This window comes from Coloeus monedula (assembly GCF_965178545.1).
Source record: "Coloeus monedula genome assembly, chromosome: 2".
Taxonomy (NCBI): domain Eukaryota; kingdom Metazoa; phylum Chordata; class Aves; order Passeriformes; family Corvidae; genus Coloeus; species Coloeus monedula.
The window spans coordinates 98889138-98916787 of NC_138782.1; the positions used below are offsets into that span (position 1 = coordinate 98889138).

Below are 27650 nucleotides of genomic sequence, written 5' to 3' on the forward strand. Positions count from 1 at the left end.
ATAATAGTAAACATTAATTTTGCCTGCTTGTTTCCCAGTGTTACTCTCAGCACCAAATTCATCAGTTTTGCCTGGTTTGAAGCAATTTTTATAATTGAAACAGAAGCAATTTTAGCCGATTTATACCCAGGCATTTTCAAAGCCTTCAGGAAACTCCCTGGGTGTGGTTAAAGTCAGTTTAACTTGGTTCGGGCAAAAGTAGAATTTGGAAGGTTGTGAATAAATATACACATGCAAGATAGGTGTCTGTGTGCTTGTGCCAGTGCTTCTGCCAGAGGGGGAGGATTCCCACCTCTGGCAGAAGGCTGAATTGCTGGGGAGCACAGCCAGCAGCCACAGCTCTCTCTGCCTGCACAGCAGCAGCTGCATTAATAGATGCTGGCACAGCAGCTGCACCTTTGGGATTGTTGTCCATCTGGGTCCCCTAAATTTTCAATTTTCATGGGCACTTCAAGCATATTGGTTATTATAATCCTGAACTGATCACACCCTATTCTTCCTTTCTATGAATTACAAAGGGACACATTTCTTTTCCATGGTGATTTGTTACCTGTAGACATTTTCTACTAGCTCTTCCTGTGTGTTCTGATTCCCATTTGTGAATTACTATTTTATCACAAATTTATGCTACTAAACAAGACAGAGTAGATGCAATCACCCTTAATTTAAAAATCTACTGCTGGGCAAGCAAACATAATGGCTCAGCTGGTCCCTTCCCATACTAAACTCCTGTTTATTATCAATTAGAAGGATTTTCTTCAAGTAATAATATATAAATCCAAATGTCACACAAATTAAATAAAAGCCTCAATTAATATACTCTTAATATTGCAACTATTTTTGCAAACATTTCTGTTTTGTCCATCATGTTGAAACGAAATACTGTTAATAGGCAGATTGCTGGGTGTCTCTTTTAGTGCAAAGTAACTTATATTGACAACATCTGCCTTGAGTATAATCATAGAAATGACCTTTTCTCCACATAGTTCAAAACCACAATACATCAATATAAATTACTTTCAGAAAAGCTATATTGAAATGAAGTGAAAACTGATGCATCATGAAAATTCAAGGTCCTTATAAAGATTACTTTGCTTCTGAGAGAGACAGAGCCCTGAAGTCAGACTAGTTTACACAAAATGGAAGAACATGAATGCTCACATGCAAAAACCACAACTGAGAAAGGCTCTTTTCCTGACTACAATTCCAGTGTTATGGGGGGGTAACACAAAATTAATGATATGCTCCAAGAACATGCCAGATTTGAAGACCACTCTGAAAGGTTGGTATACCCAAAATTTGACTTGCCATTTGCAATCTGGTCTTTGAGGCTGAGTACATTTGTATTGCTTCCTCCCACTGAGCCATCTGTGTGCATCCAGGCAGCACACTGAAACGTCAAGTGTTATGAAAGGAAGAGATTTGGAAAAGTTTCAATCCTCATCTAGAGCATAAAGATCACCTGGGATGGGGGAAGAAGTTACATATGTGGGAGGTAACTTTAAAAGCTGCTGCGTCTGAGGAAGGCATAACAAACTGGTACTTGTATAGGATTACACACTTGGAACAAATAATAATAATAATAAAAATTTAAAAAAAATAAAAATAATAAAAATCCAGGTCCTTACACAAAAATTCAACTACATTTAAACCTGAGTAGCTTGTACAATGTTCTGGAAAGCAAAGCATCATGATACTAGATGAATTCTTGATCAGTTCATAATAACTGGACAGATATCATGAGATTGTTAACCTATTTACATTAAACTATGATGATGCAGCAGTAATATATTTAAAACCATTTAGGTATAGACAGAACTGTTTAATTCTTTACATTTGGCTTAGATTGTCCTAGAAAATTTTCAGTGATTTTCTTCTGTCAAGTAATAATAGGCAGACAGCATCCCAGTGCTTTATTTATAATGCCCACCTTTAGAAAGGACGAGAATGGAGACTGTGAGAGACAATGCTGTACCTGAAGTAAAATAGTTTCCTGTTCACTGCAGACCTTGATAATTAATATAAAGAAGGAAAACCAGAAACCATTTAGAAGGCCCAAGATTCAATTACTGCAGTTGAGGAATTCTCCCCCTGTACTTGATACTGAATCCTGCTCCTATAGATACACTGGTACATAAAACACACCAATGCTTCACAGCTCCTCAGTGGAAAAGAACTTATCAAATAGTGAACAAACATTCTCTTTTGACAGGTCTAGTGGAAATACTTTTCTCAGTATAAACAGAAAAAGAAATCTTTATGTGTCATTATTATACTCAAGCTATCTATTTCAGCAACTAATAAAAAGAGTTGGCAAAAAGATTATGAATACTGGAAATACTAGAAACACTGTAATTAATTTAGCAGTTGATACCGATGTTACGTATTTAAGTACCATTTCCTTTCCTTTTGCAAACTCCCTTGTCCCAGAACACCTAGCTTTTGCTAGAAGGCTGGTGATGAGGGTCCCCTTCTGTACCAAAACCTCCTCTTGCACAGAAATTGACACATTCAAGCATCAGTTATACACAAGAGGCACATCCATACCTCTGAAATACATCCTTCCTGGAAATTTTGTATGATTGTTTAAGCCAGTAACAAAGCAGATGAGGTTTTGTTTCTACCAACTGAACTACCAACTTCCTGCAAAGTCCCTGACAGCCCCCACAGCACCACCCTCCTCATATTTGTATCTTTTCACGTGCTCACTCATGCTGCTCCTGTTTCCATAGATGCATCAGAGAAATATGTGGGCAGATTTGGTTTTCTTGTTTCTCCTTTTCAAGAGCATTTGAACAGCCAACTGGAATTTGACTAAAATAGTAATACAAAAATGTCATCCTATGAATCCAAAATCCCGGCTTATGATCTAATCAAGTCCACAGGTCAATTTAAAGTTCCTCACAGAAAAGCAGACTTTCTGCCCTCCCCCGGTTTGCTCTTTCACACTAAATCCAACTCATGATCTCCACAGTTACATGCACTAAAAATATCTGAGCCACCATGTCAGGGTCTCCTCCCCCTGCCATGTAACCCTGGGAGAGGGGCCCTGAGGGGACAGAGATGGGGTTTCCTTGCCCCTGGTCAGCCTCGTTCCCCACTGGTTGGTTTGTGTTTCCCTGCACGGGCAAGGACCCTGGGGTCCCGTGATTGCCTCAGTTCCTGAGCAGAGCCCCGGCCATGCGGCTGGAGAAATAAACATCTCTGAAACATCTACCAAGGATCTGTCCATATATATTTCTTTCTATGGGCCTCCTGGTTTAATACATCATGTTACAGTATCCGCACTGCAACACCACCATAACTCAACTGTAGATCTCCTGAGATTACACCACACTCTCAGGCCCAAACTACACAAGTTTTTGAGTGGCATCAGTCTCCAGGTCTGGAAATTTAAGCAAATGGGAAGTCAAGAATGATGTCAGAGAACAAGAGTTTAGTTGGCAGCCATCAATGAAAAGCTGAGCAGCAGCTTGCACGTGTCTTTGCAGTATAACCCTAACTTAGGCTTAGTAACCTAGCACAGAAAGAAGCAGCACAAGCACACACATCATATTACGTGATAAGCAATAAATCCCTTGAGATTACTAAAATGCAAACTGTTCAATTCAGACATGGCGTAAGCAAGGCTGATTACCAATACAGTCAGGACCCACCATTGCCAATTACCATGAAGAGCATTATCATAAACATGAAATGACAATGTTCAGTCTAATCATACTTTAATCATGTAAGCACCTAAACATAATTTATGTTCTTAATTATTGAAACTGATAATCTGAGTCTCTGAAACTAATGTAATAAATTAACTATTCTCACTGCCATGCAAGACAGGGGAGTTCTTCAGGTCCTAATCACAGAAGAACCAAACACCACATGACACCCAGTACACAGAGTAGAGCTGGAAAACAAACCTCACAAGTCTCAACTCTAACAAAGTATTTTTAACATGCTTTACCTCCCTGCCAGTTGCCAATACCTTTCTCTCAACTGGCAATTACATGAATGCTGAGACCTGTCTTGCTCATTGTACCAGATCTGAACACCAAAGAATCAGGTTGCACAAAAACTACCATCTAACCACAAAACTGCTTATTCACACATCTTGAGGAATAAGAAGATAAAATCAACAGCTTGCATCTGCAAGCAGTGAGTAAAGTATTGACTTCATAGTGCTATACCATTTGTGAATAAAATTATGCAAAATTATGCAAAACCATAAAGGAAATGTAAAGCCTCTGAGACAGTGAGAAGTAGTTCATACACTGAGAGTATGGCTTCAAGATTATATTAAGCTCCAGCTAATCCTGACTGCACAGGCACTTCAGATATAAAAGGCCATAAATATTTTTCCTGCTGACAGAAGCAGCTGTACTGTGTCAGAGATTAAAGCAGTAGGGAACATGAGGGAGAAACACCAGAGCCCTGATACACTCAGCGTGGACCCCACAGCCTGGCTCCCCAGTGTCACACTAGCTGAGACAATGGTCAGGAGTCTTCCTGGACTATGTACTGACTGCAGTTCCTGCCTCTGTTCCCATGAGCAAGAAAAAATGCTGTTAACAAAGACTTTAGAGTCAAAGAAAAGAAGTGCCACGGCCATTTCTCTCACAAGGCCCAAAGGGAAAGGCTGAGGACAGCATGGACCTGGAAGCCCCTGCCCTCCTAAGGAAGGAGAGGGGTCATACAGGACATCTGGGATGCATCTGCACAGGTACAAAGGGCAAAAGAGGAACTGGGTGCAGAAAGAGAAACACTGATACAAACAGCCAATGAAAGTACATGTGTGAAGGCATTTAAACAATGAAAGTACTGCAGGGATTCCAAGATAGGTCTGCAGCAGTTGTAAACTGGCCGAGCTGCCAAAGGTTTACACTGGAGCTCCCACCAGACTATAACAATTCATGTGGAAATGGCACTATGAGGAGCTCACCTCCCTCTTTCATATACAACAGCTTGGTTTCTATTGATTTTATGACTCTGTGTCATGACGTGGATGAGACCCCTGGCAACACAGAAGGTTTATAGGAAGTGGATAACAAACCCTATAACCACTATAAAAAATACAAATGGCAAAGAGAATAATCTCATCCTGCATGGGTGAGACAAACATGTAACACCTAAATTTATCCTTGCCTAATCCACTAGATAGAAACTTATATCCGCTTAACAAAGTGAACTATTTAATGCCACCCCACTTGCTCAGATGAAGGCTTTTTGGCATTAGATTTATTTAAAATCTTTGGTCTTTTGTTCACATATATCAGTGACAGTTTACATTTATGAACATATTGCATCTCCTTTAGTGCACAGTATTGTCTTCAATACCTTTAAAATAAAGACTTACATTATTAATCTTTATATATTCCACAGAGATGAAAGCTAGTTCAATTAGCAAGTCATTCCACATCATTCTTTCTAAAATCTTATCACCAGTGCTGGAGTTGATATGCTACTTAATATTAGTTTTTGGTTACTCTGGCCGTTGTATTATACAATTGCTGAGCCTTAGAGGGATCATAAATGTGACTGGTTTTTTCTTCCCCAATTCTGTATTTCTCATTAGACAAACCAGGAAAAAAAACAGCTCTAATGGCAATGGCTCTCACAGAGCACTATCTCTGATTTTGAGAAGAGCTGCTGTTTCAATGAGCAAGATGTTGACAGAAACAAGTGCACACTGTAATCCATCAAACACCCCTCCCTGTTTCCCTGGCAACACTCAGAGGCCTACACAAAGTGACTGCATCAAGCAGAAGAAAACTTGGAAGAGAGGAATCATTTCTGCACTTCAGCATTGTGTCACTACTATATTTGACAGTAAACAAATCCCACAGAGATCAAGAACACAATTGGAACAAGTGGAAACAGAGTACAAATGTATCCCCGAAAGTCTGAATGAGAAAGGGGAGCAGCCATGGCTTAGCAGTGCTGAGCTTTGCTCTCAGTTACAAACTGTAAACCTGTGAAAGAAAGAAAGAACACTAAAATACAGCCATAAGAATACCAGCCTGATTTTTGACTTCACTGTTTTCTTTGATGCTCATCACAGCATGGATGGGTACAGATGGGTTTAGCTCATTTCCCCTTTCAGCCTTTAGACACATGGCTCAAACTGATGTTTCTTTGCTTAAGTAACTGTCCATACTATCTATGTCTCCTAATCAACCTGATCAGAGCACAGCACTGCTGACAGATGCTGGTTTCCCACCCAAACATGGCGGGATGCTTAGCCCTCTCCCTTTGGTTCTACAGTCTCTCTAGTCTGGTCTTGTTAAATAAAAGCACTGTGAAAAACTTCTCACTCACCCTTTTCATTCTTGGGGACCCAAGAACAGGCAACTGGGGGTGGCTGCTGTTGCTGTGGCACCAAACTGGCATTTGCCTCAGCACAAACCACAATTTACAACCCAACAACAATTTGCATAAAGTGCTGCAAACTCATAACATGTGCCAGAAGTATGAGAAACTGAAACTCTGGCCAGTATATTTGACTTTTGTTCCTATAGTCCCATTTAAAAGGCAGTGAAATACACATATTCACAGTGATTTTATCTACGCATGGATGACTTGCAAGGCAAGGTTGACTTCTGATTCTTCTAGAGGGGAAATACTGAACATTTTTGGTAAGAAGTTACAAATTTGCCTTTGACTATACTTTTTATATTTTTGGAAAGTATATTTATAATATTTCATCAATATGACATATTAAAAGCAAGATGTATTCACTGTGCTTTCACCCATCGTCTTTTTCATCATAAAAGTACATTTCACTTTCTTCATGCCCTCTTTCCACATATTCAGTCCAACTGGGAATCTGAAGAGGTCCCAGTCAATTGGAAGGTGGCAAACATTGTCCCAAGGCAAGAAGGATGACTGTGGTAGCTACATGCCTGTCAGTCTCACTTCAGTGTCTGGTAAAGTTACAAGGGTTATTCTGGAGCTAGTGAAAAAGACCTGAAAGACAACACGGTCATTGGTCCCAGCCAGAACAAGTTCATGAAGTTAAAGTCCTGTTTAAGAAACTTAATTTCCTTTTACAACAAAGTAACCCAGGTAGTTGATCAGGGGAAGTTGATGTAAATGTGGATTTCACTAAAGCTACTGATCTGAGGCCTCTCACAGGATCCTTCTGGACAAAATGTCCAGCACACAGCTGGATAAACACAGGTAAACTGGCTCACAGGTCAGGCACAAAGGGTTATTTATTGTGAATAGGTTGGTGACATCAGACTGCTGACCTGTCATTAGTGCGGTTTCCGGGGGGCCCATTTTAGGCTCAGTTCTCTTCAGCGTCTTCATAAATGACGTCAAGGAATACTAAGTAACTTTGCCAATGACACTAAATTGGGATGAGCTGTCAACTCCCTTGAAGGCAGAGAGACCCTGCAGAGAAAACCTTGACAAATTACAGGGCTGGGCAATCGCCAACCACAGGAAGCTTAACAAGGGCAAGTGTTGGATTCTGCTCCTGGGACAGGGCATCCCTGTGTGTACAGACAGACTGAGCAGAGACACTGGTGAGCAGCGACACAGAAAGAGATCTGGGGATCCTGGTCAATGGCAAGTTTAGTACAGGTCAGCACTACCCTGGCAGCCAGGAGGGCCAACCGTGTCCTGGGGGGCATCAGGCACAGCATCACCAGCCAGGTGAGGGAGGTGAATTTCTTACACAAGTACACCGGTTTCTTACACAAGTAAATCAAAACCAAGAATATACAACTTTCTGTTCACACTGAAAATATTCCCCTGTTCTTATATTAATTCAACTTTTCTATACTACACAGAATGTATCTGTGCTTCTTCTGCACATGGACTAACTGGGCTGAAGAGAACAGCAATAGCCTACCAGAAACAATACATGGATTTACTAGGGAAAAAACTCTATCTCATATTTTTCTGCCAACAGTTCTACAGAAGAAAATTAACACATCACACTTTTGGCACACATAACTAACTGCTTCCACAAAAACTGTCCATTTGGGATGCCAGAGAGTCATACAGACCTTCAAGCAAGACCAACTCTAACACATAAAACAGGACTTTGACTAATTTGCTGAGAGAAAAGCGACCTGACAAACATGCTGTTTTTTCCTGAAGACTGAGAATGTGAAACATTTAGTGGTTATTATTTCAGGAAGCAAACACAAGTGGTAATTGCACTCCACTAGGAAACAATATTAGAATCACAGAAATAAAGGACTCTGCCAAACAGCTGAGACTTCAATCCTTCTTCATGTTCATAACTAAAAGAATTCAGTCTGCTGTTGGTGCTAGGGGACAACAACAGAACAAGACAAGAGCACACCAAAGATGGGGCAGTATAGCAGAATACACTCTAGGAAAACTTTCCTGCTTTCCCCCACACACCCTCAGGCCACACAGTTTCTCCGATCAAAATAAAAAGGGCTTAAAACAAAAAAAAAGACACAAACTTAATAGCCCCTAAACGTGTTCTCCAGAATTCAGAGACAAAAGACTGCTACACAAAGCTCAATGGGGTAGAAAACTGCCCATTGATGATTTTGCCAAGTGAAAACCAAGTTCACAAAGCCCTTGCTTTTCATCTTAGAACAGTACTAAAGCATGCTTTTGATTTATACATACTCATAAAACCTTTCAACCTTTCAGCTGCATATTACAGACTGTACAAGATTAATTCAAATTCAGCTATTAATTCAGCACCCAAAGTAAAGTTTGCATCTTTAATCTATACTGCCTTTTCTTGCAATGTCACAGAAAACTGGAAGCACCAATTGCATTTAGTCAATAATAAACAGCAAGATACAATTGTGACAGCTACCTCCTCACAGAAAAGATTTTGGTAGAGAAAAAAGTGCCATGATAAGGGAAATGTAACTAATAACCCATAATCCTCACAAGAACACAACCTGAATCCATCAAGAATCCTTGCTAATCACAGCAGTAATGTCAGAATACCAACCATACAGGAATCAAGTATTCAACCTGGCATGTGGCAGATACAAACCAGCTTTCCTCAGTCTTCCAGAAATGCAAGAGGTAATCCCTCTACTACTTCATGATTTTACACAGAATCACCATTATTCTGTATATCTTCAGTACACACAAATTGGATGTGTAAGCTGAAAATCAGGTCTGAGAAATGGTTTTATGTCTCAGGATTTTGCCTGCAGCATTCCAAACTGTTCTTGACCACAAGATTTTATTAATACCACATACTATGAGGCCATTGGGATTTCATGGTATATTTTGAAAACAGAGGGAGACATAATTTTATGATGACTGCAAAGATATGAAGTTTCAAGCAGAGTAGACAGCATTTCTCTGTTAGTAATTTTCAACTTGTAGTAAACACCCAGTAGTTTCAATGATGTGATACTACCATATTAAAGACCATGTCACCAACTATAAAATGCAGCAACTTGGTGGGTGCAAATAGAAAGCAGCACTGAACCAGTACCCAGTCTTACCAGACTTCCTTTCTGCAGGAAGGCTGTACTTTCTGAGCTTCTGTAATCTTTAGCAGACTACTTAAACTGAAACTAAGGAGACAACTCTACAGAACAGCTAACACAATTAGGTGTGTATTCAAACTTGTCCATAAGGGCCAGTTCAAAAAACTCTGCATCCAGAGTAACAGCTAGAGCAAACACAGTAGTATATGCAAAAAGCAAGGCTATGCTGTTCCTCTTTCATTATTGTTTATATTTAATTTAGTTGGATCATTTGGCAGAAAAGTTTGATTAAACCTGAGGGAGGTTTTTTCAGTATACGCTTCAAATCCTTTTTATTTCTTATCTTTTGATCCTTTTTATTAAAAGACTGAATTAATATAACAGAGCTTACCAAGAGAAAGATTAGTTCAGCTCACATTTTACCTGTTGAGTACCATTTAACCTGAAGGTTGATTTACAAATGATGTACAAAGTAATTTCTTTTTTTGTGCGTGATATTGTCACCAAACATGATGAAGTTGAAAAACCTCAAAAGCCAGGAGGTTCAAGTAAGTTCTACAGGACTGTTTCGTCAGGAGTTTTTGTTTCTCCCCTCATGCTTTTCTTCCCCATCTGACCTTGCTGACATGCAAGGATTTGGTCTTATCAGCTGTGAAACTGCTGCACAAAATCATAATAGGAATATTCAACAATCTGTTCCTCCCACACTTACCTACAAAAGGGACCCCCAATTCTAAGAAATACACTTCTTTATATAGTCCTCTCAGGTTATGCATACAGCATCTGGTAAGTTATAATATAAAGGCCTTAATCTCATTCTCCAAGTAGTCCATTAATGCTTAAAAGGAGTTACAAGAATTCAGTCATCCTTGAAATAAAGACATAACTGTCCGTAAAATTTTCTGTAGCTATTTACAAAGGGAGGAGTAAGAAGACCTGACAAGAACTATCCTGGAGACTACAAGGGGTAGTAAATGCTGCACTCTGATGGTGTAGCATTTATGCCTCCTTACAGCACAACTGTGGGAAAATTCATGAAGCCAAGGGTGCACTATTAAATAAATGTAGTGTGAAATAATGCCTAGAGCTAGCACTGAAATCCATGTGAATTATAATCCATGAATAGGAATCAAATTACAATCTAGAGATATTAAGTGCATTTAATATTACAGTATTTAGGCAAAAAACAGGATATAAAAAGAACTCCTTACATGTGAAAGTCTAGCTAACAAGTAAAGTCTTAAACTTCATACATCTCTTGAGGGCAGTTGGCAGACTTGTAGGGGGGATTAACTAGCATGGAAGAATTTGCAAACTTCAGATCTTGAGGTCATTTTTGGAGAGAGGCTAGGAGGAAATTACCTATTAACATATTGTTTTGAAAACTTTCATTAAGGTTTTTTTCTGAAGCACTAGTTTGAAGGACAAGATACCATGGGCTTGAGAGAAGTGAGTAAATTCTACCCTGCAATAACCACTTGTGTCCAGAGTCTTAATCACAGCAACAGGGTGGCTTGGTCATCTTTGTTGAGAGAAACTTCCTTGCTTTAACTATGGGATGAGGAACATAGGCTACCACGGGACCACTGGCGCACCACACCAAACCCACCTTTTTGCACGTCTGCACCCTCTCATGCTTTAGAACTCTTTACTCATTCATGCATAAAATTCTAAACTATGACAAATACAAGTAATTCATGTCACAAGGCAGAAGCCTGGCTGTCACTTTTTGCATTCTCAGTTTCCAAAGAAAGAGGCTCTACTACTCTTCATGTTACAGAAATCTTCATGCACAAAATGCTTTCCTTTGTTTTCAGTAGCCCATTGAATTTCAAACACGGATTTTAACAAAGTAGTCTGTAAAAGTCAGTAACTCCTGTCACTTACTTGGCTTAGAGTTAATGATGACATTTTCAGCAGAATGCTGGGGTGGGAACCTGCAGTTCTCTCCTTGGCCCTCACTGCTGCCATACTCTATGACGTCCACTTGTCCCAGCGGTACGCTCCACTTCAATAAATACCTCTGGCCAGTTGTCATGGTGCCACTGCTTTCATAGGAAGAGCTGGAAGATGCACAAATTATTATTGCAACAAGCAACTGTGTTTCATGGCATGCTATTTATTATTTTAGCTTCTAAAATCTGCTGTTTATCAGCTTGAGTACAGTGCACAACTTGAAAGAAATACATGCACCGGGCTGACTTTTGTGACTTCAGAGTTAGGCCACCAGCTCATGCTGGTCATCTAGACTGTATGCAAAGAAAGACCTGTGGGTCATGTCATCTGTAAAAATATCTATCTTTTGCAAACCAGGAACACTCAAACGTCCCAGGTGCCTAGGGACCACTAGTTGCAGATGAATTTTCTATGGCTTGCAAAAGATACAGCCTTTTACAGAGGACATGACCCTCACAGGGTCAGACACTTGGCATGATCATAAACTCTCCACATGGAAAACAAAAGCAGACTGCACTTTGCTGCTTCAAGTACAAATACAGAAAATCCAAGACTTTACTGGTATGAAAGAAGATCAAATATGAATAGTTAAAAACAATATCCAAGTGTTACTAAGAAACTAAAGAATTTGTAAAGGCAAGGATCACAGGATAATTGACATGAGCTTGTTCATCTTCTGAACATTACATGGTACTTCTCAGTCACTAACATGAGACCAAGCAATCACACACTTAGAAATACATGTACAGGATTCATACTTCAGTAATGAATTAAGATATCAACTCACATTATGCTTAAGAAAAGCTGTTCTTGGAAGATTTTAATGATCCACATTTTCTTTGTTAGAATGTACCATCACATAAAGCAATTTATGACACAAGCAACATATGAATGTGAACACAACCTTGGCGTACACAGACATTTAGTAACATTAATAATTACAGCCAACAAAAGCACAGAAGGAGCTTTGAAAAAATGTTTTTTTCAAAGCAATTCACCTTTAATCTTTCAGTGCTTGGTCTCAGAGATAACAACCCTTCCCCACGCGGAACTTTTTTAGCCACTTCCAGGTTTGTTCTGGCAACCTGCACTAACTTTATGGGTTTTGTTTTGTATATTTGTTGAGGGTTGTTCGTTTTGCAGAGGGTGGGATTTAATTTACGAATTGTGCCAAGTTACAAATCTCTGTGTGTTACAGTCTGAATTTAAGGAAGAAGAGAAAAAAGTCTTACCCTGACATGCCTGTATTCCACTAAGTACTAATACACAGCAATAACTAGACACTACAGAGCACTTCTATCTGTAATCTCCAACTGCTACAATTTTCTTACAAATTTACTCTAAAACTTCCAAATACCAGCCAGCAATTCAGAGGACTATAACAAAGTTAGTTATCCATTTATTATGACTACTCCTAGAAATCATTAGCCACCGTAAATACAACAATACAAAGGCAATACAGAAAGTGTCTTTTTTTTTCCAGCTGAAGTTCAAATGATCATCTAAAAAATATAAATTAAATCTTACCGAATATTTACTGTTGCACACATCAGCACATCATTTAACATGAAAAGTCGCCGTTCTTTGGTTTTGATAATTTCTCCTTTGTCGTTATAAACGGTCTCAACCATATCATCAGTCCGTATGAGGTACCTGTTTCCGCTGCTGAGTAGCTGGATTTTGAAAACAATCAGCACTGTATATTATACACTGTACATCCAACAGCGGGAGCACAAAAACCAAAAACAATGGGTTATTACTTGCCATCCTAGCACAAGTGATTGCAGGTGGATTTGCCAAGGGAATCTTTATTAGTCTGCTTTTCATTTAGAGAAACAATAACTTTTGCTGTCATCAATGTGGACTGAAGGGGCTTTGCATCTTAATGCAGACCACAGTTGCTCTGGGAATCTTCCACACTGATAAAGGTTTCTTGGTGAAAAAAATGATACTTCCCACAATTTCTGTGATTTCCTTCCCTTGTCCCTTCTTTCATAGTCCACTGAAAACCTACACATAATTCCAGCTGCCCAAAGTGGGAGGCCGGAGTGTGAGGAAAAAGTGTGCTCAGACTGCTCTGCCCCCTGGCTCACACAGATGAGGAGCACAGATGGCAGGGTGCCACAGACTGTGGAGAAGATGACATGTCCAAGAGATTCATAGCACGTAAATTGCTCGTGACATTTGCCTTCAAGGGCTGATGATCAGCACTGTGCAAGCGTGAACTAATCCCTTACATGTCAAACACACCTCCTTCACCACCTATTTCACCCTGGCTGGCATTGTTCCAAAACTGTATATGCAAATATACAGGCCCAGGAGGGCCAACCATGTACTGGGGGGCGTCAGGCACAGCATCACCACCCAGGCAAAGGAGGGGATTGTCCCACTCTGCTCTGCACTGGCCTCACCTGAATATTGTGTGCAGTTTTGGGTGCCACAATGTAAGAAAGATATTAAGCTATTAGAGAATGTCCAAAGGAGGTCCTCAAGGATGGTGAAGGGCCTTGAGGAGAAGCCGTATGACGAGTGACTGAGGTCACTTGGTCTGTTCAGTCTGGAGAAGAGGAGACTGAGGGGGGCCTCACTGCACTTTACAACTTCCTTGTGAGGGGAGGGTTCTTCACCCAGAAGGTGGCTGGGCACTGGAACAGGCCCCCCAGAGTAGTGATCAAAGCCCTAAGTCTGACAGAGCTCAAGAAGCATTTGGACAATACTCTCAGGCACTTTGTGTGACTCTTGGGGGTGACCTTGTGCAGAGACAGGAGTCAGACTCAGTGATCCTGATGGGTCCTTTCCAACTCAGCTGATTCTGTGATATTAACACACAAGGCCTGACAGACCCTGTAAGATTTGGAGTGACTACCCACGTATATATCAATAAATGCCCCACTGCATAACACACAAAATCTTACAGTCAATATCAACTGACAAAAGGTAACCTGGGCCACCTCTTCAAGAGTGCATTCTGTGCCTTGGAACTATTTGCAGATGATTAGTAGCTGCTTCAAGAAGCAGGACTAGGACAACTAGAAATGAAAGTAAAATGTCTGAATCCATCTTCTGATGCACTTGGAATGGAAATTCTGTTCCAGTATGACAATACATTCTTGGTAAATAGCTTAAAACAAGCATGTTCTGGTTGATTATTGCTTTTCTAAAAGCTATGCTTTTATGCATAACCAAAAAACCCCCATTCCTTCAGCGCATCCCCATTACTTTATCTCAGAAAGAGTTCACAGGATAATAACCTGTAGCTTCACAGAAGCAGTAATTGAAGCATTTATACCCCACTTCATGGAAAAGAAGGAATCATTTATGATACAAATAAAACAAGCACACATATATCCACAGTACAGATAGCTACTAATTATATCCACAGTACAGATAGCTACTAATAAACTCAAATAAAAAAAATTGTTCCTTCCTTCTTACTGAATGTCTTTTACAATTCTTTTTAGAAATTTCTATTGTGCAATGCAAATATATGAATGAAATAGACTGGGATTTTCCTTAAAACAAGGAATATGTTGGACCCATTCAATAGCACAACTTGAAATGCTTTATAGTTGGAAGCACTGCTGTATGAGGACGTGGTCCCTTTCTTTACACAGAAGTAATTCTTTACTTCTAGGATAAATTAAAAGCTGAATTTTTCCATGCAGAAAATGTGCATGAGACTTTACTACATATTATTATTTCCTATGCTGCCACAGAACACCAACACTGCTGAGGCTAGTTCAGTGTGTTGCCCATTCCAGCACACAGTGGTTTAACTGATGAGCCTGTTCAGTCCCAGAGGTGGGTGACATCTCACATTTACCACTAGAATGACCCCATGTGGTTGAGCTCTACAGAAGAACAAACAATATAGGTGTCTCTTTGGTTTCTGTGGTAGAGATTGCTCAAGGCCCAGAAACTGCCTCTTCCGTTTCCGTTATGCCTTCCTACTTTCCTTACCTTGTTCAGGTAACGTTCATTCATTGCTTTTGCTATTTGTTTTATTTCACAGCGCTGATCTGCATCCCTTTTCCTTTCATTTAACTTCTCTGCCAGTGTCTCAAGTTCTGTAAGAGCCATCTGTAGAGGTAATCTGTCAGGATGTCCTTTATTAGTGTTCTTCAGCATATCCTGAGGGATAATTACAAAACAAAACAAAAATCAGATTTATTTTCAAAGTCAGGTTCTAAAAATTACAGGATGTACAGTTACAACTACATTCTTTACTTGAGTACTACTAAAGGAAAAGACCAATAAACACCCAATGAATATTCAGACAGCACACTGCTTACCTTCCTGAACATCTTAGTAATTCTTAAAAATTTACTGAATGGGACCATATACAGCTTATTTAAAGAACACAATTACAGAGAAGAGACATAATATTAAACAATCTGGCAATCAGTATTATACTATAGTATGTATGTATCTGTGAACAATGATTTAAAATGAAACTTTTCTGATATTTACTGTCATAATAATATTGTATTATATTTATTACTGTTATTATTCCTTGTTAAAACATGGACAGCATACTCATCCTAAAGTAGGAAACATTACTTCATTAAGGTCACAACAGCTCCTCCAAGTCTTTCTCTTTTGTAGGCATACAGAAGGAACAATTTGAATTATAGTTCGTCTCCATTCCCGGAGCACTTAAAAATCCCTATATATTCACTCTGTCTTCCTGCCACAATCAACTTCATCATTCATTCCTACTCCCTCAAAAACTCTGACCACATGCTTCCCTCACAACTAGCTCTGCTCCTTTACCCACAGTAATTCCCAGACCTGAATCCCAAAGCTGTCCTCCTCTGCGCACCTGCAAACACAGCTAACACATGGTGGTTACTGGGGTAAATGTGCTGCGGTCTGGAAGGAGTCACAGAGTAAATTTGTCTGAAGCAGGTCTATACGGGGGAACTGTGCTCCTCCTGCAGCTTAACTACCTGTTGAGATGAGACCCAAGGACTCCCTGTCAAATCTGCAGTTTCCATGGGACGAGAAACAAGATGCTGCAGGTCTGAAGGAAGCTGCAACATACTCAAGCAGGTCCTGTGAGCCAAGTAGTCATAGAGTGTACTGTTGTTCTGCATCTCACATATATTTCTAAACTATCCAAGGCACAAATTTAATCCTCTTGGTTTTTTCTTAAGTGGAAAGTAATGCCACTAAGTTCCTAGCCATGTTTTGAAGTCTTATTAGCTAACTGATATGAACAAGTAGCATATTTGAACTACACCTTTACTAAAAAATTATTTATAAGCAGTATCTTTCTTAGCAAGTAATCTATAGTAAATCTAGTTTACTACGATTTTCCTGCAATGCCCTAACTGCCCATCCCTGCAATCAGACTATGAGATCAGCATGTTTAATACACTGAAATTTTTTCTTTATTTCCCCATGATCTAGCGGTCACTTCCACTGCAGCATGCTCCTCTAGCAGAAGACAGCTACCATGTAATCCCAAAGGTAAACCATGCAAGAATGTAGCAGGAGCGTCCCTTTGGTAAACATTATTTACCTGCAATAGTAGGATGAACTGTGGAAAACGCTGGATAGGTTTCATCATTAAACCATACAGTGTAATGCGATCAGGGCTTGACTCCTGACACTGCTGCAATGCAGGAAAGACACATTTACTACCATGAGCACATTTCCACCAGCTACAGAATGAAAGGAAAAACTTTCCTAAAATTTCTTCTATATTGCTTACATTAATTATAATAGGAAGACTGTAAAGATTCCATTTACTATCAAGATTTAATTTAAAAATATTAAATCTTTTAAAAAAACCCATCACTATTAAAATGATGGCCTGTTACTGAACTGAAATCTCCTCCTTAAATAAATACCGCTGGGCTAAAGCCACACCAGCAATACAGCATCTATAAATCTAAAAACCTACCTATAGGTTTTTAAGAGGAAATCTAAGAAAAACATCATAATCTCAGTCCTATGCGAACAGAGATTTTGATCTTCTTTATTAGAAAAAAACTAAGGAAAAAAATGTTGATTTATATTCGGAAAGAAAAATGTTAGAATCCCTTATTTCAGTTACTAGGAATGGCAGATAAAACCAGACAACTTTCTTTTGCATGTGCAAAAAAAGCCAGAAATGTCCAGGAATAGGAAGGTTAGAGGAAATATTCAATATTAAAAACAAAGCAAATCAAAATTATATTAAACTGGTGTTGTGCTTAAACTGTTATTTATTGCTACAACTATCAGCTTCACAACAATTTATTTCCGTTGCTATCTCCACAAACATCTGGTTTCTTCCAAACAGCAGTAGTGAAAATTCTGATCTTCATTGCTGGTGGGCAAAAAAAAAGGAAAGGTAAAGAAGTGTCATCTGTCATTAGAGTTTGGCTGTGGTTCTGCAAGCAGAACCAGTGTGGCACTGACAAGCAGTGATGAGAGGTGTGGATTACATCTCTATTGGAAAAACACGCTTTTAACAGTAGAAGTACGATGTGACTACACGTTCACTAGAGTCTGATCTTCATGGTGCTTAAGGCTTCCAGAGTATCATCCTCCATAGAGTTGTCCACATTCCAAGAAGTTGTTAGTTAATTTTAGGATCTGAAGACAAACCCCTGCCACCCTTCTCTAGGCAACCTAAGATTTGCACTAGGCACCCAATTTTAGTGCTTTGTGGACCACTGTAGCAGACCTGACAGGGTGACAGCTCTGAGAGCCGCAGCTCAATCCAGAATGCTTGGGGAACGAGACAAGATGAGCTTTCAGACTCTCAGCAATGTCACAGACAGACCAAAAGCCTTGCAATGGAGTCGGTGTACCCTCTGTAAGTTGTCAACCCTAGGGATTCGTAGCACTTCTACTGCATGTGCCAGGCTCTCCGTACACATCACAAGCATCATATGCAACAGGGCAATATGCATTCTGCAAAAAAATCACCAATTTCAACCCTAAGCCAGAAACATGATCTTCAAGATACAAGAAAATTGTTGTGGAATGGAAATCCAGCTGTACTGCTTCTCACAATACAATAAACAAATTAGAATTAAAATAAATTCCAAATTAAAAAGTGGCTTCATATGGTGAACTACTATTTGAAGCTCACCTGATATGGAAGAATCCTAACGTTTAGCCAAATAAAGTAATGCAAACACCAATAAACTGATTTGAACAACAATAAAACTACTGTGCACTTCAAAATACATCCTAGATCTAACAACACGTTACTATGCCAAAAATACAATACTGGAAGGGAATCCTCTGGGGTCTTTTTGTGCCAAACCCACAAAAAAGACCTTAAGTCCACAAAAACAGTGAGACAATCTACAGTATCAGCAGCCCAGTTTCCTCCCAACTTATAACTCATACTTTCTTATTTATAGCATATGCACAACCGCTTTAAGATTGAATAAACTAACCTTTAAGAAGTCTAAAAAGGCAGGTTTGGTGGCACAAGATTTCTTGAGAATCCCAACTGCTGTACTGAAGTTGTTCACATATTCACTGTATGCATCCAATACCATAGATTTAGAAAACTGAAAAGAAAAAAGGGCAAATCTTAACTGTAAATACAAAAGACCTCTGCCAGCACAGCCATATAGATTTCTGGCTGTTAGGGACTTGCCTTGCTCAGAACTAAGGGCTTTGCTTGGCCTAGTGGTGAATATACAGAAATACTGATAATACCCAAAATAATCTTTCTGCAGAAGACAGGTCAGAAACAGAAAGATATAACAGCTGTGAATTGCAAGAAATGTATTTACAGAAATTGCTTCATCTTGGCTAGAACACTAGGGCAGAACCTCAGGACTATGGGCAATCAAAGGGCATCCACTGCGATTTGAAGTGGCAGATGAGATCCCCTGATCATCTCACTGCCTGTCTTCCAGGTTAAGTGAATCAGCAAAGTCCCACAGCCTTCACATCCTGACTTCAGCTATTAAGGACTTATCAAAAAAGCAGACAGATTGCGTGGCCTGCAAACAGCCATGGGAATGGTAAGATCACAGCCCATTGCCCTCTTGGTAATTTTATCCCTCTCTTTTGCAGAGCTGGTCTCACTGAGACTACCTAACTTGCTTCAGTCACAACAAGAGAGGTTTGCTTTAAACAACAAATCTTTAGTAACTATTTCATTTTGGGTGAACTGTGATCAGATCCCAGTTCTCTTACAGCAGGCATGAAAAGGGGGTGATTTCCAGCACTTGGGTGGCAACAAAAAAAAGCACTTAAGCCAGAAGGCCGGCAGCCTTTTCCAGCCAAACTTTTAAGGTGAACAATGTCTTTCTATCAACCAAGGCCAGTTCTTGTTTTCTCTAATTTAAAGCAGTAGCTAATTCTGTCCTTTACTGAATGGATTTCCATTAATAATGGGATAGTGTTTTACAGATATTCTTTATCAGTGCCCCATCTCAGTTCAAACTCAGGAATTCAGGACATTACCTACTGTGGTTTCCTTCTACTTGCACACTACTAGGTATGACAACACATTTTTTAAGAGATGCTGAGCCTCAGTCTCACCTTCATTTTGGTGGGTTTGTGAATCTCTAATTTCTCATAAACTGTTTATTTAAATGTCTGAAAGATTAATCAAAGCCTGAAAACTTCGCTCACAATCCTTTCACATCTGCCAACCAAGCTGAAGACACGTGTTGGTGTCAGTTTCCTTATCAGGATAGTACATGCATTCTCCTGACAGTTGCCACAGGCATTGGAGAATATGGGAATAAAGGAGCTAAGTTAGAAAGATAGGGAGATGGAAAAACAAGACTAAAACAAAAACAGATTATCTGTTCTGACACATTTGCTTACTGAAGCAACAAAGACATCACCGATCATTTCAACAGAGTCCCACTCAGATACACGACTCGCCAGTGCAATCTGAAACATTGAATGGCACTGAAGAATTTCCTTAATTCGATAAAAGACCATTTTAAGTTTTCTTTCACTCAGTAATTTTGGTTCCATATCTGAAAGGGGCTTCTCATATTGCTGTGGGGGAAAGAAAAAAGCAAACTGATTTAAACAAACAAAAAAATGGACTTCTACAAGCAGAAAAACCAACTTATGCAGCAGTACCCACACACAAAATCACAGAACATTTGGCATGAAGCATCTGCAGCAAAATCTGTGTCAGTTATATGACAGATTCTTTAATGATCTTTAATGATTCTTTTTCAAATATTCAAAATTTTAAAAGGCAAAAGATATTAAGGTACCTCCAGGATTCTTTTGAGAGCATCCACGTAATTCTTTTCACTATCAACTACAGAGCCCAAAATATACCTTCTCACAACCTGTTGAAACAACAAAGTTTTGTCCAAAGTTCAAATCAAGTAACACATTCATCATAGTTGGAAATGGTGATGATAAAATTCTCACATTAATAAAACAAAAGAAATACAAAGCAACTTCAGTACTGGAACTATAATAAAATACTGTACCTCTTCAAAAGTAATTAAATTAACTATTACTCTAAAACTACTTACTTTAAAGAACACAACAATTATTGTATCAATATCTGCAATTTTTTTCTGACTGTAGTAATTCCAACCTTTACTTTTGAAACTTGTGTTTTGACTTTGGCTTTTAACAATGCTCTCAGGCACCTAGTGCAATTTTAAGGGCTGTCCTGTGCAGGGCCAGGAGTTGGACTTCAATGATCCTATTGATCTTCCAAATCTGGATATTCTATAATCCTATGCACCTTAAATGTATATATGTAGGCATTAATGGTAACAATCACAGGTATAAGATGATGTTGACTACTTCAGTGATTTGCTACAACAAAAATAGGTAACAAGCTTTCAAAAACCACTCCTAAATTTTATTTTTTAATAGGTCTCATAAATTTATTAGAAGCAACATGAAGGGCAAACAAGCAAATACTAATTGCCTTTTAAAGTTAAGGCCATATAAACTGTACCCCTGAGAAACTATCCAAGTCAGCATTCTCTTTTGGGCATTACCATGCATAAGTGAAAACCCCCGTCTCATCTATATTTATGTGTATTGACAGAGTTGTAAGAGATTCAGGAAATGCTACCATATTTCATGTTAATAAACTACAGGCTATTTATCACACCTCCTTCTCCACCTTCTGCTCCTGTAATTCAGCTGAAATGAATGTGCGGGTGGCAGGACAGGAAGGACTGGAGAACTGATCTGGTTTAGAATTCAAGCTTCTTGACATCAATTAGATTTCTTGTTTGTTATAAGGACTTGTTTTCACCCAAATCCATTTCCTAATCTAGCTCATCCCAGAGTTTTCCAAAGGGGAACTATGAGGGAGAAGGCAGCACAGGGGTAGGATCAAACCACTTTCTGTAACTACAAGAGAAGGCAAAACTGCTCATTTTGCTATTTTAAGATAGCCTAAATGACCATGAAGCTCAAATCTCAGGCTTGCTTCTTTCTGCTCCAGAACCCCACAGCCTCCTGCCTCCTTCACCATGACTGCCTTTAAATTCTCCACACTCGTACTTTGCATTATTAAATGCAGGTTATGTGAGAATTTTCTTTCAAGTACTGGCATTTCAAAGGAGGACCTCAAAATTAACTGAGGCTTTGCTTGAAGATATATACAGCAAAATTAGTTGTGCCTAATCTGTGTTTAGAATGGATTTAGCAGTGTCTTATTTGGAATAGTGGATCATCTTTTCTGGTGAAGAATACTAATCCTACTTTTAGTCACAGTTCATTCTTCTGAAAAGAATAAATATCTGTAGAAATAAAATTTTCAAGCTATATAATACACAAAACGAATACTTAATAATGGCTTCAGGTTATTGCAATAGATATGAGCCCCAGCCCCAGTACTTGCAGGCACCAGGACTTAAACAGAAGCCATCATGCCACCTGCTGTTTGAAGCCAGCACGTCCCCAGAGCAGTTCTGCTGTGAGCGGGCAGCTGGGCTGGAAGGGGTCCTGGCCTGGTGCACCCAGGACTGTGACCCCCTCCCATAGCCAGGCCTATGCTGGCCCCCTCCAAGCTGCTCCACTGCTCCTGTGCACCCCAGCCCACCAGAGCCCTGCTGACCAGCAGCCAACCTCCCACACACAGCTGCTGCACCCCTCCAGTTCAGCATCACCTCCAGATGCACACTGCAGCTGCCATCCAGATTACTCACACAGCCTTTAAATGCCACAGGCCCCTTCCTGCTCCTGAGGGACAGCACTACTACTGACCATCCGCTGCACTCCGTGCCACGGACTACACTGAGTGTGACGTCCTCATCTGTTTCCCACCCACCATTTTAGTCCACCCATACAGACTGTACCTAACCCGCAAGAGTACAGGAATACTACAGGAGACAGCTGAAAGCCCTGTTAAGGCAGAGGTAAGTGACACACTTTGCTCCCCTCTGCCCACAAGCCAGTCTCCTCAAAGGTGCTCAAGGCACAAACGGACTCTGGTCCATCTATGCTGATTTTTCCCTCCTGTCCTACTGAACCCAGACACAGCAGCCAAAAGCATGTGCCCCATCACTTTTGTTGGGAGTGAGGTCAGGCCAGACTCATTCCTCCTTCTTGTGGGTAAGAGTGTGACACTTTTTCCCAGTCTTCTGATCACTGTGATTTTAGATGACTGAGAAAGGCCTTACCTGCAGCATCCTTAAATCCATCCCATCTGGTCCCACAGACACCTATATGCCCAAATGGCCTCAGTTCCCCCAGTTGCAGATCAGGCTTTGCTCCAGCAGAACTGCCTCTGGGCTCATGGGCTGAGTCCTGAGGACAAGCCTCACCAGTAAAACCTGAGGCAAAGGTAGCACAGTCTTTGACTCTTTCTCACTAGGTCTGTGCCCCACCAAGCAGTGTGTCATGTTTTTATCAGCTTCTGTTCGCTGCCAATGTACAAGTAAGAAACTCCTCACAGTTACCCCTCACACCTCACTAGCTCCAGCTGAGCTCTGGCTTTCCTAACTCCATTCCTGCCCACTTGGACAGCTCCTCCTGCACAGATGAGCAATATATGTCATGACTTACACAACTATTACTAGTTTGTTCCAAACTATAAGCACTCTGGGTTTTTTTTTGCAAAAGGGTAAACTTATTTACACAACACTACCCCAGTGAAACTCAAATTCCTATCTGAAAGAAGGAAAGAGCATCCAGACTGATGCTGAAATTTCACATTACAATAAAATCTTACATTAATGGAAAACAGTTTGGTAGTTACATTGTTACAAGATTAGCACTTCACTGTGTTAAACACCAGAGAAAAGTAAACCTCGCCCAAGTAAAAGGTAAAACAAACAAAAAAACCCCTGAAAATATACAGCCCTCTCCTCAACTGCCCCTTAAGCTTGTTTTTTGCTCATTTTCTGAAAGTACTGACCAACTAACTCATAACTTGGCACCACAAGAAGCTAAAAACTCTCAATACAGTAACATGAACCCACAGGATTTATTTTCAGCCAAAATTTCTTAACTGATGGTGATTTCAGTATTTTTTAAGTGATTTCCACAGTCACCATACAGTTTGAGGTGGAGAACAGCAAAATGTATTCTTCTGTAGACTTGATTTTACGGGGGATTATTTCTTTTAACCAAGAAAAACCTTTAGATTCAAAGAGCATACAGGACATTCTCTAGACTTTAAATGGAAATCCCAGAGCACCTGGAGCAACATCTTCTGAGTCAATAAAAATGCTTTAACTCTCTTCTTTTTTTAACTCAAAATCATCACATTTAGCTTAAATGTTCAGATAGTGAAACAATATAGTTCTTATAGATAATTTCATAATGCACACCAGCATTTCACATCTCTGGGTGAACTCAGTATTGATGGAACTATATGCACACACACCAATTCTCAAAAAACTACTTATTCAGTTCTGAATTTGATGTTCACTTAAGTAAAATGCCAATATGTTTGAAGACCAAAGGCACCTAAGAGCCACTGGTGTAGAGCAGAAGGGAAGAAAAAAGAGGCAGAAGACCATATTTCCCAAAGTTTACTACCTGCTGCTGTGATAATCCTTCAGGCATAGGAGTCATAATTGCTTCGGTATGCATACAGTCCACATCAATAAATAAATTTAGCTCTTCCTCTTCCAGACATGATGATCTGTGATCTACAAATAAATAACCAAAATGTCAGCTTCTACATGTGGATTGAAAGAAGAAAAAAGCAAAAACCCTATCATCCAAGCACAGTGATTATAAATTTTCACTTACCAAACAAAAGAAATTTCCCGGCACTTCTGTATCATCTGTGAAATCACATAAATACCACCACCAATACGCACTCTAATACAGAACATCCTTCAAAAGCATCCTAATATCCCACAGCTGGACACAGCCTAAGCATCTTTTGTTTGACCTCTACTCCCTTCTCTCAGCCAGGAGAATGGGGTTGTCCAGAGGGCAGGACATGACAATGAGGATTAAAGCACTGCAGCTCCAGGGCCAGCAGTTTTAAAATAAATGATCTCTGGGAAAAAACTGAAGACACCCATAATATGATCCAGCTAAAAAAATTCCATACACCCTTCCACAACTGAACTAAAGTAGCCAAATTCACCAAAATGTTTGCTTCCATCAGCAAGGAGTGAGGGATGCTGCACTGCTCTGTGGATAGTAATTTTACTGAAAAAGCACCACCGAAATGCACTGATAGGTGGCAGCACACAGCCAGCCAAACAAGCAGACACGAGGAAAGGAGACATAAAGAAATAACAGTATGAGAAACTGTCTTAGAACAAAAAGAGAAATAAGGGAAGCAGATCTAATGGCTGGGAGAAACTCATGAGTTTAGTTATCAAATTTGTCATTAGCTCCCCGCTGATTTGGAAAGAGGTTATGGGATTCAACCATCCACAGACAGATGGTGTCTGCAACCTAACCGCTAGAAATGCAAGAAGGAATGCCAGGCCCACTGTAACACTGCCCTGCAGATCATTTTCATCTGTGCAACTGCAAGAAGTTGAGGATACATTTTTTGATCACTTCATTTTGTGTAAGTAGCTTTCTATATTCAATCTTTAAATTAAGTAAATTGAGAAACAGTCAGAGGTCATGACAGGGATGTAAGATGTGTCCTGGCCCATAACAGATGAGATGCAACTTTATGTTTCCTCTTTCAATAAAAATATCTTGTCCCACCCTTGTGGTTTTATCTTCCTAAAATTGTAGCTTTATAGGTTCTGAAGTCACTACCATTTAATTAGTTGGGCAGAAACTTGAGCAGAAATACATACTATCTCTCAGACTTATCCTGAAAAACTAGTTTAATTTACTACCACCTGTCTCTTGAAAAAATTGCCTGTGGACAGCTGCTGCCAAGGCTCGGACAAAGGACTGTCACTTGCTCTCAACTACAGAAAGAACACAAATACTTCTGTGGCTTTCTGATTTTACATCATTTTCTATTTTCCCCATCAGAAATCAGCTTTCATAAAAAAATCATCAAACTGATTAAGCAGAACAGTCTTTTCCCCTACTTCCACTCTTAAGCACAGAAAGCATTATTCCTTGCCAATTATGAACTTTTTTAAATAGTCAACTACTCCTTCACTGAAAACCATGTCTTAACAGCACATTCTCCTGACATTCGAGAGTTATTTGATGGAGAGACCTGGACAGACTTAGTAACTGTGCTGATTTTGGCTGGGGTAGAGTTAATTTTCTTCACAGAGGCTAGTATGGAGTTATCTTTTAGATTCATGCTGAACACAGGGTTGACAATATAGAGATGTTTTTGTTATTGCTGAGCAGGGCTTACACAGAGCCAAGGCATTTTCTGCTTTTTGTACTGTCACACTGATGAGGAGGCTGGAGGTGCATGGGAGGTTGGGAGGAGACACAGCCAGGACAGGTGACCCAAATTGACCAAAGGGATATTCCAGACCATATGACATCATGCTCAGAATATAAAGTGGGAGGAAGGAGTAAGGGGAGGGGACGTTCAGAGTGATGGCGTTTGTGTCCCAAGTAACTGCTGTGTGTGATGGGGCCTTGCTCTCCTGAAGATGGATAAGCACCTGCCTGCCCTTGGGAAGCAGTGACCTAGTTCCTTGTCTTTCTTTGATTGTTGTGGCATTTAGTTCACTATTAAACTGTCTTTATCTCAACCCACAAGTTCTCACTCTTACCCTTGTAATTCTCTCCCCAGTGCTGGTGGTGGGGGAGTGAGCGAGTGGCTGTGTGGGGCTTGGCTGCTGGCTGCAGTTACACCATGACAGTAACTTATCATTTGCATACTCCAATCTACCAATACCTAGGTTGCACTGTTTGGTGGGATTTTTTGTTGGTTTTAAGTTGACTCTTCTCTGTGGTCCTCAGGTTTTTTTTCTTGCCCCAAACATAAAAAACTGCTGAAGATGCAATGACCATACTGTCATCTGAACTATTATACCAGACATTTTTGATATAGATCTGATTTCTTGCATCTAGCTCTCAGCTCCCAGTACAAAAATTTGCTACACCATCCATCTTCTTTCTCAGAAATTACTAGAGAATGTAACAAAGAGAAACACTGTAAATAGCATATACCTTGAGAAATGAAAGATTTTGTCCGAATGAAGGAACGACCCTTCTTCACAGCTGCTTTTGTCTTTTCAAGTCCATCTTTGGTACCTTCTCTAGCAGCTCTCATAAGCTTTTGCATCTGCAAGATAAAAAACACAGTCTACATGTTCAGTGAATAACAGGAAAACGTTTCAGCCAGCAAACTTTAAGCTATCAATATAGTCCAAAGTCAATGGATATATAGTAAGTAGAAAGAACCATGAAAACTCAGAGCTGAGCTCCTGTATTTCAAAATAAAATAAAAGCTGGAGACAAGGATTTAATTCATGGCAATACTGTATACAAGTGTAAAAGAGCAGAAATGATTAAGAACCCTTCTGCATCAAACTTATAAATTTTAAATAGTCTCAAATGTTATCTTATGCAACAAATACCTACTACTCACAGGTCATTAATGGCCAGAGGTCTTACTCATCTTTCAGTGTCCCAATAACTCATCCAAAGTATTTCTGATCTAAAGATAATCCCCTAGACTCAGTTATATATTAACTGTATTCTTAAAGAAGCATTATTATGAAGGAAAAAGTTACAACTAATAACTTCATTCATTGAAGAAATGCATTGCTTTAATTAAGAATTCCATAATCCTACAGTATGCTACCACAGCCAAATGAAATTACATGGAACAAAAAAAAACAAAAAACAAAAAACAAAGAAGCGCTGTTTTGCTGGAAAATGCTTATTAAAAACCCTGCTTTGTACCTCTTCTTTCCCAAAATGTCACCACAACAAAAAATCCCC

The 27650-nt window shown here is 39.7% G+C and overlaps 1 protein-coding gene across 4 annotated transcripts in view; it reads right to left on the reverse strand.

Moving 5' to 3' along the window:
• The window catches only part of ARHGEF10 (Rho guanine nucleotide exchange factor 10), a 109042-nt gene that overhangs the window by 38378 nt on the left and 43014 nt on the right, over positions 1 to 27650 (reverse strand). For 2 of the 4 annotated variants that reach the window (XM_082302618.1, XM_082302619.1), the window contains exons 9-17: positions 26874 to 26988; positions 24342 to 24454; positions 20594 to 20671; positions 20187 to 20366; positions 18794 to 18910; positions 16918 to 17010; positions 15354 to 15524; positions 12921 to 13066; positions 11325 to 11500 (exon numbers count right to left, since the gene is read on the reverse strand). In XM_082302618.1, coding sequence (XP_082158744.1) covers positions 11325 to 11500; positions 12921 to 13066; positions 15354 to 15524; positions 16918 to 17010; positions 18794 to 18910; positions 20187 to 20366; positions 20594 to 20671; positions 24342 to 24454; positions 26874 to 26988 — 1189 coding nt within the window. The remainder of the gene's footprint in view (positions 1 to 11324; positions 11501 to 12920; positions 13067 to 15353; positions 15525 to 16917; positions 17011 to 18793; positions 18911 to 20186; positions 20367 to 20593; positions 20672 to 24341; positions 24455 to 26873; positions 26989 to 27650) is intronic. The other 2 variants (XM_082302620.1, XM_082302621.1) reach the window with 2 other exon arrangements.